Source organism: Condylura cristata, unplaced genomic scaffold (genome assembly GCF_000260355.1).
Source record: "Condylura cristata isolate star-nosed mole 26May11 unplaced genomic scaffold, ConCri1.0 scaffold00033, whole genome shotgun sequence".
Classification (NCBI taxonomy): Eukaryota; Metazoa; Chordata; class Mammalia; order Eulipotyphla; family Talpidae; genus Condylura; species Condylura cristata.
In genome coordinates, this window is record NW_004567134.1 from 12,863,465 (window position 1) to 12,878,269 (window position 14,805).

General features: G+C 49.6%; 1 protein-coding gene across 1 annotated transcript; it reads right to left on the bottom strand.

Annotated features, from left to right (window-relative positions):
- Window positions 1-1,086: 1,086 nt before the first annotated feature.
- HMCES (5-hydroxymethylcytosine (hmC) binding, ES cell-specific) lies at window positions 1,087-14,544 on the bottom strand. Its single transcript, XM_004692206.2, has 6 exons — window positions 14,344-14,544; window positions 10,017-10,160; window positions 9,237-9,362; window positions 4,966-5,150; window positions 3,413-3,605; window positions 1,087-1,554 (listed from the first exon to the last, which is right to left on the bottom strand). Exons 1-6 carry the CDS (start codon window positions 14,524-14,526, stop codon window positions 1,327-1,329), a joined length of 1,059 nt encoding a protein of 352 aa, XP_004692263.1. The 5' UTR covers window positions 14,527-14,544; the 3' UTR covers window positions 1,087-1,326.
- Between the last annotated feature and the right edge of the window lie 261 nt (window positions 14,545-14,805).

Below are 14,805 nucleotides of genomic sequence, written 5' to 3' on the forward strand. Positions count from 1 at the left end.
GCCGGCGACCCAGCAGACATGTCCTCCCGGGGCCCCACCTCCTCTTCTCTCACAGCCCCTGGCTCTGGCTGCCCGTTGGTGGCTCTAAGTATGTGAGTGGGTCCTGGCCAGCCCGGCTGCCCTTGAAAGCCTTGTGTTGTCCCGCTTGACGGAATGAACCCGTTCACTGACGCCCCCAAGTCCTCGAAACTGTCTTCTACCTTCTGCTGCCCACTGGGGGTGTTGCCTGCAGCCTATTCTCTCAGGGGTCCAGGAACATAAGGAGAAGGGGTATCCCCATCCCCCTCCACAAGAGGGACACCAGACCAGGGCCAGCCCTGGGTCTCTACCAGCCAGAATCTGGTCCTCTGGCTCCTGGGAATTCAGCTGTGCGTGTCCACGGTCTGGATTCAGGACTGGGCAAACCCAGTCCCAGAGAGGACAGAGGACTTGCTCCAAGTTTTGTATGTTCTGAGGACATGCACACAGCCTGAGTCAAAGCTCCTTTCCTCAGGGAATGAGCTTCTACCATTCCCATCACCTGCTGCTTACTCTGAGAAGCGGGAGAGGGGTGTGCAGGCCAGGTGGGACTTAGGAGTCAGCCGACTATCTGTTTACCCCACCAACCAGGAGCCTGTTCAAACCTGCCAAGCTGAGAAACCCCTACAGGCGAGGCGCCCCCAGGATTCATCCACAGTTGATATATATTGAGGCCCCTGGCTAAGTCCCTTCCTTGCTGGGTCTGTTTCTGACTCTGTACAAAGCGGGTCTGGGCAGCCCGGAGCCCCGTCCCCCGTTCCCAGACTGCCCTGAGTCTGGCAGTCCAGGGAGGGCCCGCGGGCCGTAACAGGCTTCTCACCTGGTCCTCGCTGAGGGCAAGGCCTTGGCTTCTGTGCCCAGGCTGCTTCTAAATGAAAGGATTCAGACTTCCAGGAATTAAGAGTGAAAAGAGATTGATAAAGTGTCCCCCCACCAAACCTTTCTACTGTACCAAACATGGCTCCGTCCACAGCAGGCCCCAGTGGCCTGTGTGACAAGTCCCCTCGGAGGGCTGATGCTAGGAGAAACTAGGACCCAGCATCACCCTACCAGCAGCGCTTTCTGCAAGGTAGACGGTTTATTAAATATATCCAGAAAAATACAGAGAACTTAATTTTAGAAGACTGAAACAGCTGAAGGCGGCTCAGCCCCCTGCTAGCGGCGCCGAGCCAGGTGTGAGCCAGACCCGCAGCGGCCAGCGGCCCTGCTCCATTTCCGCCCAAAGCAAATCCAGACACATACTAAGCAAGAGCCTGTCTCAGCTGTACTCGGGCAGTGAACGGCGGCCTCGATCCTGAAAGTCCAGCTTCACTGGCAGTGCGGCCGCTTGGCCTCCGGCTCCTCCTGCTTCAGCCAGCGCGCCAGGAGCCCCGCGCTGCCTCTCTTGGGGGCCAGGGGGCTCCTCTGCAGGCACTGGCTGGACCACTGGGGCACACCTGACTCTGCCTTTTCGGGTGTCTTGGGGTCTTCCTTTTTGGGTGACTTTGTGGCCAGCCACTGCAACATTTTCTGGCTGCTCCCACTTGCCTTGGTTTCCTGGGGGGAAAGAGAGAGCACAAACCACCCAGCTTAAGGTTACAGGGAAAGGTCAACGGAAGGAAACAGGGTAGAGAGAAGGTACGAGGTTACCGAGGGCCGGTGAGCCCACAGTCCAAGAGGGGAGAGAACTGGTGTGCCCTGCAGGCTGGGGTAACTCGGAGAGCCCCGGGCTGCACGAGGCGCGTGGGACAGTCGGGAGCGGCGGGGCCCCTATACATGCTGAAATGAAGCACCTGCAGTGTCGTTCAGGGCCAGCAGGGCATTGGGAGTGAGGCTGCAGAGGTCTGGCTTCAAGACGGCGATGAGGGGCCAGCCCAGGGCTGAAGGGACTGCCTCCCCCCTGGGCAGCCCGCCACCACCCTCTCCCTGACTGGCACTGCTCCCTGTGCTTCCCTCACGCCTGAGCTTGAACTGGAGGTCTGGATTCACAGAATGCCACCCCTCCCCCCAAAATGTGTGTTCCTTTTTTAAAAAAAATATTTATTTATGCACACAAGAACTAGGGTGTAGGTCAGACATGCAGAAGGTCAAGGGATTCGGCAGAGGCAGAGTAGGGAGCAGTTCAGGCAGATCTACTGAGATACACTGCTGAGGGGAGCAGCAGGTGGACAGGCGAGGTCTGCTGCGCCAGGTGGGTCCGCTCCCTGGCCGGGATCGAACTTGTGCTGCAGTGGCTGGTGAGAGCTTGACAGTGTTGAGACTCTCAGCCCTGCTCCACCAGGGAAGCCCCCAAACGGGGCAGTGTCTAGTGCCAAATGAATGCAGATGACTATGTTTTTAGACGCAGCTAATGAAAATATGTCAGAGTTAAGGGAGTTTGCAGTGAATCAAGACAGCAGGAAAAGAGCAGATGATTGTTGGGGTGGAAAACTTTAAGGAAAATGGGGGGGCGGGAAGGTGTTCTTGCCATTACCACCACTCACGTATGCCAGGTATCCTGAGATGCCCATTTGTGGGGCTCTCAGAGTCATGTCCCACTTCAGGCTGCTCCTAAACCTTCACCCCAAACACTGATAGGGGCCAGTTTCTGCTCTGGAACCTCCTCCCCAACACAGGCTTTTTGCCTGTTCACCGGTTTTTCAAATTACATCTTCTGGATTCCTGCCATTTATAAATTAAAGTGCATATCAAGAAAATCCCCAAACCTTTTCAAGGAGAGTAAGAACTCCTTTAACTTGCAGGTGTGGAAAAGGGACCACAAGCCCACACGGTCGGCTTTGGGGATACAAATATGGTCAAGGGCTCTTCCGTCTTTCTCACATTCATCCTCTGCTTTGGCTTGCTAGCAGATTCCGGATAGCACAGAAGCCCAAGCCAGCCCTGCATGCCTCGCCCTGCCTCCCTGCCTCGCAGGCCTAGAGAGGGACCAGCACTGAGGTTCTGGAAGGGCTCCAGTCAACTTCGGACAAGCACCGCCCTCCCCCACGGCACGCACAGGGATGCGTATCTGGGAGCTTAACTTACAGGCCGAGGGCAATCGGCCACGTCCTAAAGAAAAGACCGTCCTGGGCCCTCCCTCGTGGTGCAGCAGGTTGGAGCGCTGTACTGCGAAGCTAAGCCGAGCTGTGGCCACTTCAATGTGAGTTCAATCCCCAGCTTGGAGGTGAGCCCCAGGGAGCGGCAGACCTCTCCTGGCCCGCCCGCTGCTCCCCTCAGCAGTGTACTTCATCGATCTGCCTGTTCTGCTCCCCACTCTGTCTCTGGTGAAGCCTCTCACTGCCCCTGCACCTCTGGCCTGTACCCCAGTTCTGTATACAGAAATAAATAAATATTTTTTTTTTTTTAAAAAAGAAAGAAAAGGTCGTGCTGACAAAAGACAGGACACTCAAAACGCAGGGTCCGGTCCCGACCCTACCTTTTTGTCCAGTAAGTCGATAGGAGTCAGACACTCTGGTGTGTTGTTTCGACAGTTGTTCACTGTGGAGGAGACTGGGTGGAAGGTGATGTTCTCTGTGGGGTGGATCAACTTCAGCGCTTCCTGGGTTGAGACTGCACCAAAGTCGAGCCATCTGGACACTGCCTCCTCACCGTCTAATATGGCTGGCATCCTGGTCGGTCGAGACGGTGGGGAGGGGAGGCGAGGGGGAGACAGACTCGAATCAGCAGACGGTACAAGTCGCCAGGAAGCTGGACAGGAGGCTGCGTCCCTCTGCAGCTCCAGGCACACAGTGCCCTGTGCTCCCTGCACAACTCGACATGGCGCAACATTCAAGACAGCGACTGGGGTGGTTTTGGCTGTGCCATGAGGTGAACACAGAGAACTGCACCCAGCTGAACCCTGCGGAATTTGCAGGTGCACACGGCGCACCTCACCCGTCAGCGCTCCCTCTGCTCACAGCATATTATCTACGAAGTTGAGACTCGCTATTATTTTGCATTGTGAAATTTCTTAAATGTTAATAAAAAACACTCAAACATCTCAATGTAATCTGTTTCCTATGCCAAGCAGTACATGCAAATGGAAACTTTTAAGTATTCAGAAGTCTGAAGCAAAAAGAACTTTGAAAGTAATAAAAAGAACACACGGTAGGAGCCCATGTCAGTGGCAACACTAAGGTAAGGAGCGTGAGTGGGGACAGCCTGAAGTGTGATGGCCACGCCTGTCAGTCCTAGGAATGGCAGTAACAACAGCTTCGTTAGCAGACGGATTGAAGGCTAAGTGGGGGAATGGGAATGGGAAACTTCCTGGCAAGCAGCCTCTGTACGTGAAGTTCTGAATCGCTACAGCAGTAGCTCCTTGCACTGGCCCGTTTGGTGGCGTCAAATATGGTTGCAATTTCCAAGGCTTCTGGCCATCAGAGAAGACATGACGAATACCGATGAAAATGCTGCTAAGGAATTTCCAGCAGTGACACAAAGGACCTGAAGGAGGCTATGAACGGGGCTAAAATGTCCCAGCCTTGATGAAACGTGCATCTGTGATAAATGCACGCCTCGAACAAACTATATTCTAAATGCAGAAAAACATCTCAGGATTCAAGACCTCAAAAGATGATACATTTCTATAACTTTCCGTCCACCGCCTCCCAGTAACTCCTGAGCTGCCAGTCTTCTGACATCACTTCCACAAGCAAACTTTGGCCTTGTTAAGGTGAAGTGCCACATTTATTGCAGGATCTATGCTTTAATCATTTAGTGTTTAAAACCATGGTCGTTTTTTATTCAGTCTTCCTTATTGTGTGTCACTGACAGCTTTTAAGTACTGTCCCCTTGACCCCACTTTGCCCGAAGCTCTGTGGGGATTTCTAGGAATGCACGCCGTGCAGCAGCCGAGCTGACTCTGACTCGGATTTGTGGAGGGCCTGCCTCCTAGCTGCGCATCTGGAAGCGCCACATTCCCAAAACTCTCGCTCTCATCTAGCTACCTGCTCTGGGTTCTTCTGGACCAGGGTAAGGAGCACGACTTGCCTGGGGTGGATGCTGTTCAAGCCTTTGCAGGAATCCACCGTGATGATGGTGTAGGAATACAGGCAGTCCCCTCCCTCTGGGGGCTCCCAGCAGTCGAAGATCCCGGCCATTGTCAGCAGCCTCCAGTTGTCCCAGACTTTCTCCTCCCAGACCTCAGAACTGCCTGCGGTCTCCGTGTTGTCTGACTGGAAGCAAAACAATGTGAGCAGATAAGAGACACTCGGTAGCTGCCCTCTGCACACAGTGGGTACTACCACAGCGGAGAGCAGGGCCATTACTTTGTCATTCAGCCAGGCCTACGGCCACCTCTCATCCTCTCACCACAGAAAAGAGGCTTGGCGGCCAATACCGACTGACGCTATAGCTGCACGGCTCCTGATTGCTTCCAGGATACAACCTAACGCCTTTCCTGGGCCTTCACTTGTCATTCCAGCTTTCACTTAACGGCGTTACTACGAACCAGACCCAGCTGTTGGGAAATGAAGTCCTCATGCAATTCCATGTCCCTAAGTCTTGCCAAAGCAACCTTCCCGAATCAACAATGTCCTCTCTGCCCTTTCACCACGTTACTCCTAATTGCCATTTAAGATTCAGCCCAAGGCCTAGAACATAGAAAGCTGGGGGCCCTCCTTGGTGGTGCAACAAGTTAAAGCACAGCACTATGAAGCCACCGCAGCCACTGCAGCAGGAGTCGGATCCCGGGCCAGGGAGTGACCCACATGGCGCGGCAGACCTCTCCTGACCCGCCCGCTGCTCCCCAAGGCAGTGAACTTCATCAGTCTGCCTGTTCTGCTCCCCACTCTGTCTCTGGTGAATCCTCTCACCATGACTGCCCACTGCACTTCTGGCTTGTACCCACTTCTGTATGCATAAATAAATCTTAAAAAAAAAACCAAAAAAACCAGAAAGTTGCAAAGTGTCACCTCTACCTTACTAGTACAAAAAACCTAGATAATCTATAAAATCATAACTTTTCTCATTTAATTTCTATTATTTTTAGTGTGTAAAGTGACAGCTTTTGTTTTTTAAAAGATTTATTTCTTTATGCATATAGAACTGGGGTACAGGCCAGAGGTGCAGAGGGTGAGAGGATTCACCAGAGATAGAGCGGGAGCAGAACAGGGAGATCAATGAAGTACACTGCTGAGGGGAGCAGCGGGCGAGACAGGAGAGGTCTGTGCTGTGTGGAACAGCTTCCTCGGGGGTGGGTATCGAACCGGTGCTGAGGTGGCTGCCACGAGCTTCATGGCGCTATGGCGCTGCCCTTTAACCCACTGCACCACAAGGGAGCGCCCCAGTGACAGGTTTTTTTTCTTTAAAGATTTATTTTATTTATGCATACAGAACTGGGGTACAGGCCAGAGGTGCAGGGACAATGAGAGGATTCACCAGAGACAGAGTGGGGAGCAGAACAGGCAGATCACGAAGTACACTGCTGAGGGGAGCAGCGGGGAGAGAGGAGAGGTCTGCGCGGTCAGCTCGGGGGGCCGGGGATCAAACTCATGCGGAAGCGGCTTTAGCTTCTCAGTGCTGCGCTGCAACCCGCTGCGCCACCAGGGAGGGCCCAGTGACAGGTTTTTAAATGCTGTCTCCTTAATCGCACTTTCCCATAAATTCTGTGGTTTTTCACGGTGCTATGTGGCATGAAGGGTGAGGTTACGTGAACGCACTGAGGTCTGGGGCTACCAATGAGAACTTCATGGGAAACAAGGGGCCTCTAAGGGAGGATGAAACACAAGTCCTGGCTCACTGCTAGGTACAGGAATCAGACAGCAAGTCAGAAAATCAGATACAATGATCAAATTACTACCAGCAGAGTGTGGGCTAGCCTGGAGTTTCAAAGTCCCTGGGATCTGGAGACACCAGGAGTGTTGCACAAGCTGGCAGATTCTTCCCCAAGAGAACTCCCCAGCTGCACAGAAGATGGCCAGGGTAAGAGGCAGAAAGCCTCCCTTGCTGGTGCCGAGAGGCGAGGAGCCACTCTGTCTCGGGAACCTTCACCTGATCACGTTTCTTAAGGGACAAAGCCTTAAGGGCTCCGGGAAAGAGTAATAATATATCCTCTCACCCTTAAGGTACTCAGGATCCTCAGAAACTGAGGAGGGAACAAAGAAAAAAATACCTTTGCTTCCCTGGGAGAGAACTGCTGAGAACAAGTCCAAGCCTGAGAGCCAGTGACAGGGTTGTGCCTGAGACCAAGACTGGACCAAGACCACGGAGAACTCTCCACCCCTTCAGATGAGCGAGCACCAAGTAACAAGCAGTACAGTCTGCTTCTGGGGAAGGGGCGAGAGCTGGAGAGACCCTCTGGAAAGACATAGGAAAGCACAGGAGTGGAAGGGAACAGAACTACTGAGAAACACCCTCTGGAAAATCAGCCCTTACCCTCGACAGGGGCACCAGAGAAATTTCAAGTCTGTTTCACAAAGTGACCATAAACGACAAAACCTAAGTCCAGTTCAATGCCTGACAAGATTGACTCAAACACATTAATGTTCTAATAAAAAGATAAGTACCCATGTCCAGATATAAATGTTATTTATCTCAGTCTCTGTATTATATACCAAGCCTGGTAATCAGCCAAAAATAACAAGATTAAAAAATAAAAAACCCAAATAGTAACTGCCAAGAGAGACAAACATGAACAGAACCAGCTCAGAGCCAGCCTGCACTTTCAGGCTAACCCATGCTCTGCATTTTCCAGATGATGAAGCTATCAGTGAATTTAAACTAAGGGCAATTAGTATGTTGAAGGCTCTTGTAGAACAGATGGACAAGCGTGCATGAGCAGATAAGGAATTTTGATGAAGTAAGAAAGAATCCATAAACTTAAAGATAGGGGAATAAAAATTACACAAATTGAAACAACAAAAAAGAACGAAATATCCAGAAAGGAACACCTGAGAACTATGGGACATTAAATTGTTGTCCCTGGACAAAGAAGGGAAAATGGGGCAGAAGAAATACTTTCACAGGTACAGCTGACCTATGAAATTATGAAAGACTGAAACCAGAGAGCCACGAAGCTCAGAAAAAATCGCACCCACACACCCTACACACATCATAGTTAAATAGCTGAAAACCAAAGAGAAGACCTTAAAAGCTGGGAATTAAGAGGTGATGGAAGAACACATAAGCAGGGGAAAAAAACAAAAAAATGAGAAAACCAAAAATTTCACAATTCTCAAAGAAAAAACAGAGACAGCAGAACACGGTTTTCAAGGCAGGAAAGAAACCAAAACCCTTCAACCCGAATCCGATACACAACAAGGCGCCCTCTCAGGGTCAGGGCAGGGGTTGGCGACTGGTGACTAGTAAGGGGCACAGGGCTCTGTCCGAGTTTCAAAGTCGCTGGGAGGGGGACAAACCAGGAGAGTTTTGTCTGAGAGAAATGTAATTTTTGTTTTCTAGTTTTTTTTCACTGCTCACAATGTATACTCCAGCCTTGAAGGTCTCCTTGGTTTTCAGCCATTTGAATATGATGTGTGTAGAGGGTGTGTGTGTGTGGTTTTTTTTTCTGACATTAGGGGGTGATGGCCGCCCCCCCATTTTGAGTATACTAACAACACTATGTGCTTTAAAATTTACATCTCAAAATTCTGAAGACAAAAAATAACTTTTTTTCAGACATATAAAACCAGAATGCACTACCAGCACGAAAAGAAATACTGAAGCAAGTAGAAACCTGGGTCTGTACAAAGTGAAGGGCCACAGAAATGGATAAAATGAGGTAAATGTAAAATATATTTTTATCATTCTGAAATATAAGCGACCATCTAAAGCAAGGCAGTGACAATTATTGTGAGTTATGGTCTGTAAAGAGTAAAATGTGAGACAAGGTGCCCCAGGCAGGAGCTGGGAGCGAGTTGTGGGGCCCAGGGGACCTGAAGGGAGACTGCTGTGTGGGGGGACAGCGACGCTGAAAACACTTGAGTCTGAAAGCGAAAGCTCTGAGGGAAGTTAAGCATAAAGTTGCCGTGAGACCTGGCAAATGTACTCGTGCGCCTAAGCCCAAGAGGGATGAAGACACAGGCACAGCAAGGTTACGCGGTCACCCTGAGAGGCACCGTCCACCCGTCAGAGACCTCCAGAGCCTGAGTTTTGGGGGATAACAGATGTTCTAAAATTAGACAGTGGTGGTGGTTGTACAATTTAGAATATACTAAAAAAAAACGCTATTGTTCAAAAGATGAGGGAAGAACAAAGCGGATCGTGTCTGGGCCAGTTTCTCTGGGTCTTTCCCGGCCCCCACTGAGTGCTGATGACAATACCTTTGTTGTCCTGGTTTGGGGGAAGTAGATGAAGTATGGCTGCCTCTGGCTGGAGAGCTGAAGCCGCTGCCACTCGTAGAACCCATCTGCTAAAACCACACAGCGTCTCCCCTTTCCCAGAGGCACCTGAGGGAAACGTGGGCAAGATGTGGTTTCAGTGTGTGAAAGCTCGGGCGCGCCAATGTGCGACCACACAGCATTTCACTTATCTGACCACCCTCTCCTCAGGAAGCCCCCACTCACACGAGTGTGCAGAGCTGAATAGTGTACAGCAGACACCAGCTCGCTAACCCACCAGCTCTGGGACAGTCTCCAGAGCTGGGGCCCCGCAGGCTCCCGGTGGCCACACCCCCGCAGGCCTTTCCACACTGACTCGGGGCCTCTCGGGAGAAAGCAGCAGCAAAGAAGCCTCGGAGCTTTTGCTCTGCTCTCTTGATCATGAGCTCGAGGCTAAGCCACACACTGTGGGCGCAGCCTGACCACTGTGACACCTCCCGGGAGGCTTGTGACAAGGCCGCGCCTTGCTCTGGCTATCCCCGAGCAGGAGTTTGACACACGGGTGCAGAGGCATCTGGCCCAGCTGTCCTCTGGCTGTTACTGCATGAGCACCTGCAAGCGCAAAGTGAAGGTGAGCCCAGCCAAGCCACGACGAGAGATGAAAAGCTGCTTCATCTGAAACCACTAGGTTGCTCGGCACCTAACAGAACAGCACTGAATAGATGGGAATAGCCCTGTGAGGAAAAAGGAGAGTGTGTGCTCTCCCCCAGACCAGCCACCTACCTTGAAGGACCGTTTCTCCATGATGGTGTCACTCCGACAGTTGGAGGTGCTGAACTTCCAACTGGAAGGGTCGCACTCTTTGAACCAAAATGGAATCAAGCCCCATCGCATGGGAGCGATGACACGCTCAGACGAGTCTGCGCCCTGCCACAGAAACAGGACAAACCATAATGAAGCGGGGTAGTTGCTGTGATGGATAGAGGGGACATCGGAGTACATGACCTCAAAGGACTGTACTAGAATGTGAAGCTATGCAGAAAAAAATACAAGATGCTCATGTTAAGGGCCATGAGTGGTGCGTCCAGTGTTAAGGAGGGTGGGGGGAGGATCTGGGAGGAGACATACAGCCTTAGAAGGGGCGGGGAGTGGTTCTTGAATTGGATTCCGGAAGAGGGCCTGGGATTCAGACGAGATGGGAGGGGAGATCAGATATGAAATTAGATGAGTACAGAGGTCTTGTCAAGAACACGTAGGAAGTGGGAAAGAGTTGTTAAGCCCGAGGACGCCATGTTCAGGGTGCCACGGCTGTCCCTGTATGCAGGGCCTACACGTGTTCCTACGTTTTCATTGCTAGAAAAGGAACATGTTTGCTGTGTCCCCCACAGAAGAGCACGTCAAGAAGCCTGTGCATGGATTTTCCAGTTTTCTACCTGTCTGTGTCCTTCCACTGTACCATACCTGAGCTGTGATGTGCCTTCCATGCCGAGGCTTCCAATGACCTCAGGTGTGGGGCAGTTTAACAGCCATCAAACGTCTTTTGGGTAACCGGTCTCTTTAGAATTGACAATCTGCTGAAACCCATACTGAACTGCATATACACTCTACCTGGCTTAGCACATTACAGGCTGGGAGAGACGCGAGCAAAGTAGACTTGGGTGCCACTGATGGTAGCAGTGAGGATAAAATACATCCAAATTAAATTATGGTGGTAAATGGAAAAAGGAAACAGGTGATCAAGTTTTCAAGCCTAGAAGTGTGAAATGATAGTATTACTGGACAAGAGAGGAGTCATAGGAGCTGATTTGGGAAGAACAGGTGTTGGGTCAGATAGTAACAGGAACCACAGGAGTTTACATGGCCGCCGGCTTCTGCCTCTGCCCACCGAGGCCTGTGGGCCTTTGCTCCTCCTGGTGATTCGGGATGTGCTGTCACCTGCTTGTAGCTGACAGGATGGGGCACAAATGACAACATGTGACTTCTAAGGCTAGTTCAGAAAAGGTGTTTCGGCTGCTTCCTTGTTTGCTAAGCCCTGTTTGCAGGGCTTTAAGTTGCCAGGTAAGAAGTGCAGCTACTTTAAGGCTGCCATGTCGTGAGGGCGCCCTCGTGCGTGGACAGGCACACGCAGGTGCTCTGGTCAACAGCTCCGGAGGGAGCCAATGTCAGCTGCCAGAGCGTGAGAGTGGAGGTGCCTCTAGGGCAGAGGTTGGCAAACTTCTCTGTTCAGGGCCAGGTGTTAAGTGCTGAGACTTTGTAGGCCATACAGTCTGTCGCAACACAGCTGCTGTGAGAGGGACAAAGTCGTCACGGATGTTGCTGTGTTCTAGAAAATGTACATGTTGGACTTCCTGGTGGCACAGGAAGGGGTTAAGGCTCAGCCCTATAAAGCTACTGGCAGCCACCAGCAAGAGTTTGATCCCTGGCCGGGGAGGTGACCCACGTGGCTCAGCAGACCTCTCCTGTCTCACCCGCTGCTCCCCTCAGCAGTGTATTTCAGTCCAACAGCTGTTTTACTCCCCACGCTACCTCTGTTAATTCCTCTCAGCCCTTTGCACCTCTGGCCTAGACCCCAGTTCTTATATGCATAATAAATAAACCTTTTAAAAAAATCACTTCATGCTGATAACCTTAGACTATTACTGTATTGCAGATATCTGGGGGAAAGATTTAGTTGGCCGTTATATAATATTCTCTCCTTTATGCTTTGGGGGCCTGCTGCATGGAAGGCACATTTGATGGGAGGTGTTAGCTCATGCTGGGTAAAGGCCAAGAGGCTGCTAAACAAGCCGAGGAGCTTCCACAACAGAATCAGCCCACCACAAGGCCAGTGGTGCCGAGACTGTCCATTGATGTTTTGGGTTGAATGAAGTCATTTACAACCACTGTCTCTCTCCTGAGTGTGTCCATTGGACAACTGTGAATGAAACCCAAGTGTGTGACTGCCCCCTAGTGGGGATGATGAACAGAAAGTGACTGAGAAGCCAAAAGACTGAACATATGTTGCTCAGTATTAGTCATCTTTACCCTCTCTGACTTGTGACCAGAACAGCTGGAAGCACTGGAGTAGATGATCGAAAAAGGAAGTAATCTGCTAATCAGTGGTTTCAAATGCAAATGCTGCCATCTATGACCCGTGCTGGCCGTTGATGGTATGGATTAATGAGCTCCTGAAATGTTCTCATTTTGCTTTGCAATTTACAGGTTTGAGAAAAACAAAGCCTCGAATATTCATCAAAATTAGGCCACCCTAGTAATCTGAACAAAATGCACTGAAGATGCAGACTCAAAACACCACATCAGCAAATTCCCATGTCTGACAAAAAAGCAGGGCTCCGTCTCCCACTCCTGGTGCCAACAAGTACCCACTGGTGGGGCTGTTCTGGAACTCAGTTCCAGTGTAATTTAGGATAAGTCACAATCTTTCTACATTTCTATCTTACACCTGTTAAACAAGTTTTTCTTCCAACTAACATTTACTCCGTATATCTGAAGAGATGGTATTAAGAGAATCAAGGCTAAAACTGCTCATACACCGAATCCTCTATTTCCAAAGGATTTGCTTTCCTTTGAAACATATTTTATTTTCATCTTCCCAGTCAAAGCCCCCATGTTGTTTTGATTTCTCGCTCATTAAAAGGTTAATTTTTTTTCTTTTCTGTTTGTTTCAATAGGGAAGTATGCATCTACTAAAAATGACACAAGAAAAAAATTCATGTAAATGACTTCATTCAACCAAAAACATCAATGTTATTTGGTATTTTTATTTCAAATAATGTAACCTTTGTCACACAGGAAAGATTCTTTTGATTACCAAATTATTGCAAGAATTCTGAGGAGTATATAAGGTACAATCAACTTTATAAAGTGATTTCTATATTTCTCATATGTTAAGTGGAAAGTTTTATTAGGAAAAGGAGAAAGAAAAGATACCTGCATAGCCACAGAAAGGGAGGAGAGATGCATTTTTTCTATAGTGATTTAAGAATTATGGGCCAAACAGAATAAAAATCCAAGACGCAGACAATCTTGATTTTAAAAATCATATCAAGGGCAGTTAATGTAGGGTGTGGAGAATCCATTAATTTCTGACATGAAACATTTTCATTATACTGCATGTATCTTGTGTGGCTCCCCCCACCCCAAACTTTCAGGAGCTAAAACAAAGAATCAAACTATGATTATAAACTATTGTTAACTCCAACACTACAGGTGTAAATGCTAGAAACACAATGAATGAAATTAAACTTCAGTTAGCCAAACGAAATAAACATGTTTTTAGCTTCAGTAAAAGACAAATATAAAAAGATTGAAAACACAAGCAAAAAGAATAGAAACTTTTTCAGCTAGTCCTAACGCCACTTTAGGCTTGGCTTCCAACTCAGGTAGCTAGCAAGGAGCATGGAAATTGTTTTTTGTTTTTTAAACAGTTAAATGACCCTGATGATCAGTGGAAAGATGCTTTCTCAAAAAAAAAAAAAAAGCCTTCATATACAAGGTTTATATGAATTTAAGGCTAGTCTCCCGTATATATTTACATATATATATATATGTCTACAGAGATGTATATAGATATAGATATATAGAGAGAGATTGAGCCTGAAGAATATTGAATCTTCTAAGGTTGGAAGATACAGGTAAAACTTCTTTCAGTGAGGCTCAGAGTAGTTTTTCAATTAGGAGGGGGCTCAGAATATATCATTTTCTTTGTTTTTTAAAAAATATTTTTATTTATTTATGCATACAAGAACTGTGGTATAGGCCAGATATGGGCAGTGGGGGGCTGGTGGAGGATTCACCAGAGACAGAGGGGAGCAGACAGGCGGATCTACTGAAGTGCACTGCTGAGGGAGCAGCAGCGAGACAGGAGAGGTCTGCTGGGCCATGTGGGTCACTCCCTGGCTGGGGACTGAACTGGTGCTGCAGTGGCTGCCGATATAACTCCGTAATGCTGAGACTCAACCCCTGTGCTACCAGGGAGGCCAGGACATATTGCTTTGTAAAGGCTGATTTTTATGGCTGCTCAGAGGCTCAGCATACACCAAACCAACCAACAGAACAGTCGGCCATCAGAGTGAAGAGCCAGAAGCCAGTGTGTAAGTAAAGTGTTTACCTTCTCGAAGTGCAAACGAGACAGGAGCACCGGGCTGGTGGACTGAGGGCTCTTGTTGTAGGAGGGGCAATACTTGTCCGGGTCCTTCCACTCAGGGAGACGCTGCCGGCCCTGCTTGTCGTGATAGGCACAAGCTCTGGTGAGGACATCGAGTGGTAGGTGACAGGATGTTCGCCCACACATCCTTCAGCGCTGCCTCTCACCACCTTTAAATCACATTAACATTGGGAAAAGGTCGGTTAGTCGTCTGAAGTATTAGGTCTTCCTCTACTCACAGAACCCTCTTAGGAGTCGGGAGGACTCTACCCCTCCTCGGCATCAGCTGTGGCTACCCGCGGCCTCCTGCTCAGTTTTCTCGTTTCCCCAGAAAACGGGACTCTGCCCGTTTCGTCCACTGCCAGGCCCGTGGTCTCGCTGCCCACCAGGCATTACGGAGATCCTGAAACACCCGCCGAAGGCAAG

Bases quoted from the DNA above. Each gene is read 5' to 3' on its own strand.
- HMCES (XM_004692206.2), bottom strand. From the start codon at position 14,526: ATGTGTGGGCGAACATCCTGTCACCTACCACTCGATGTCCTCACCAGA. The intron at 10,161-14,343 runs GTAAACACTTTA...TTTCTGTGGCAG, and splicing joins CTCGTTTGCACTTCGAGAAG to GGCGCAGACTCGTCTGAGCG. The intron at 5,151-9,236 runs GTATTGTCATCA...TTTTGCTTCCAG, and splicing joins CCCAAACCAGGACAACAAAG to TCAGACAACACGGAGACCGC.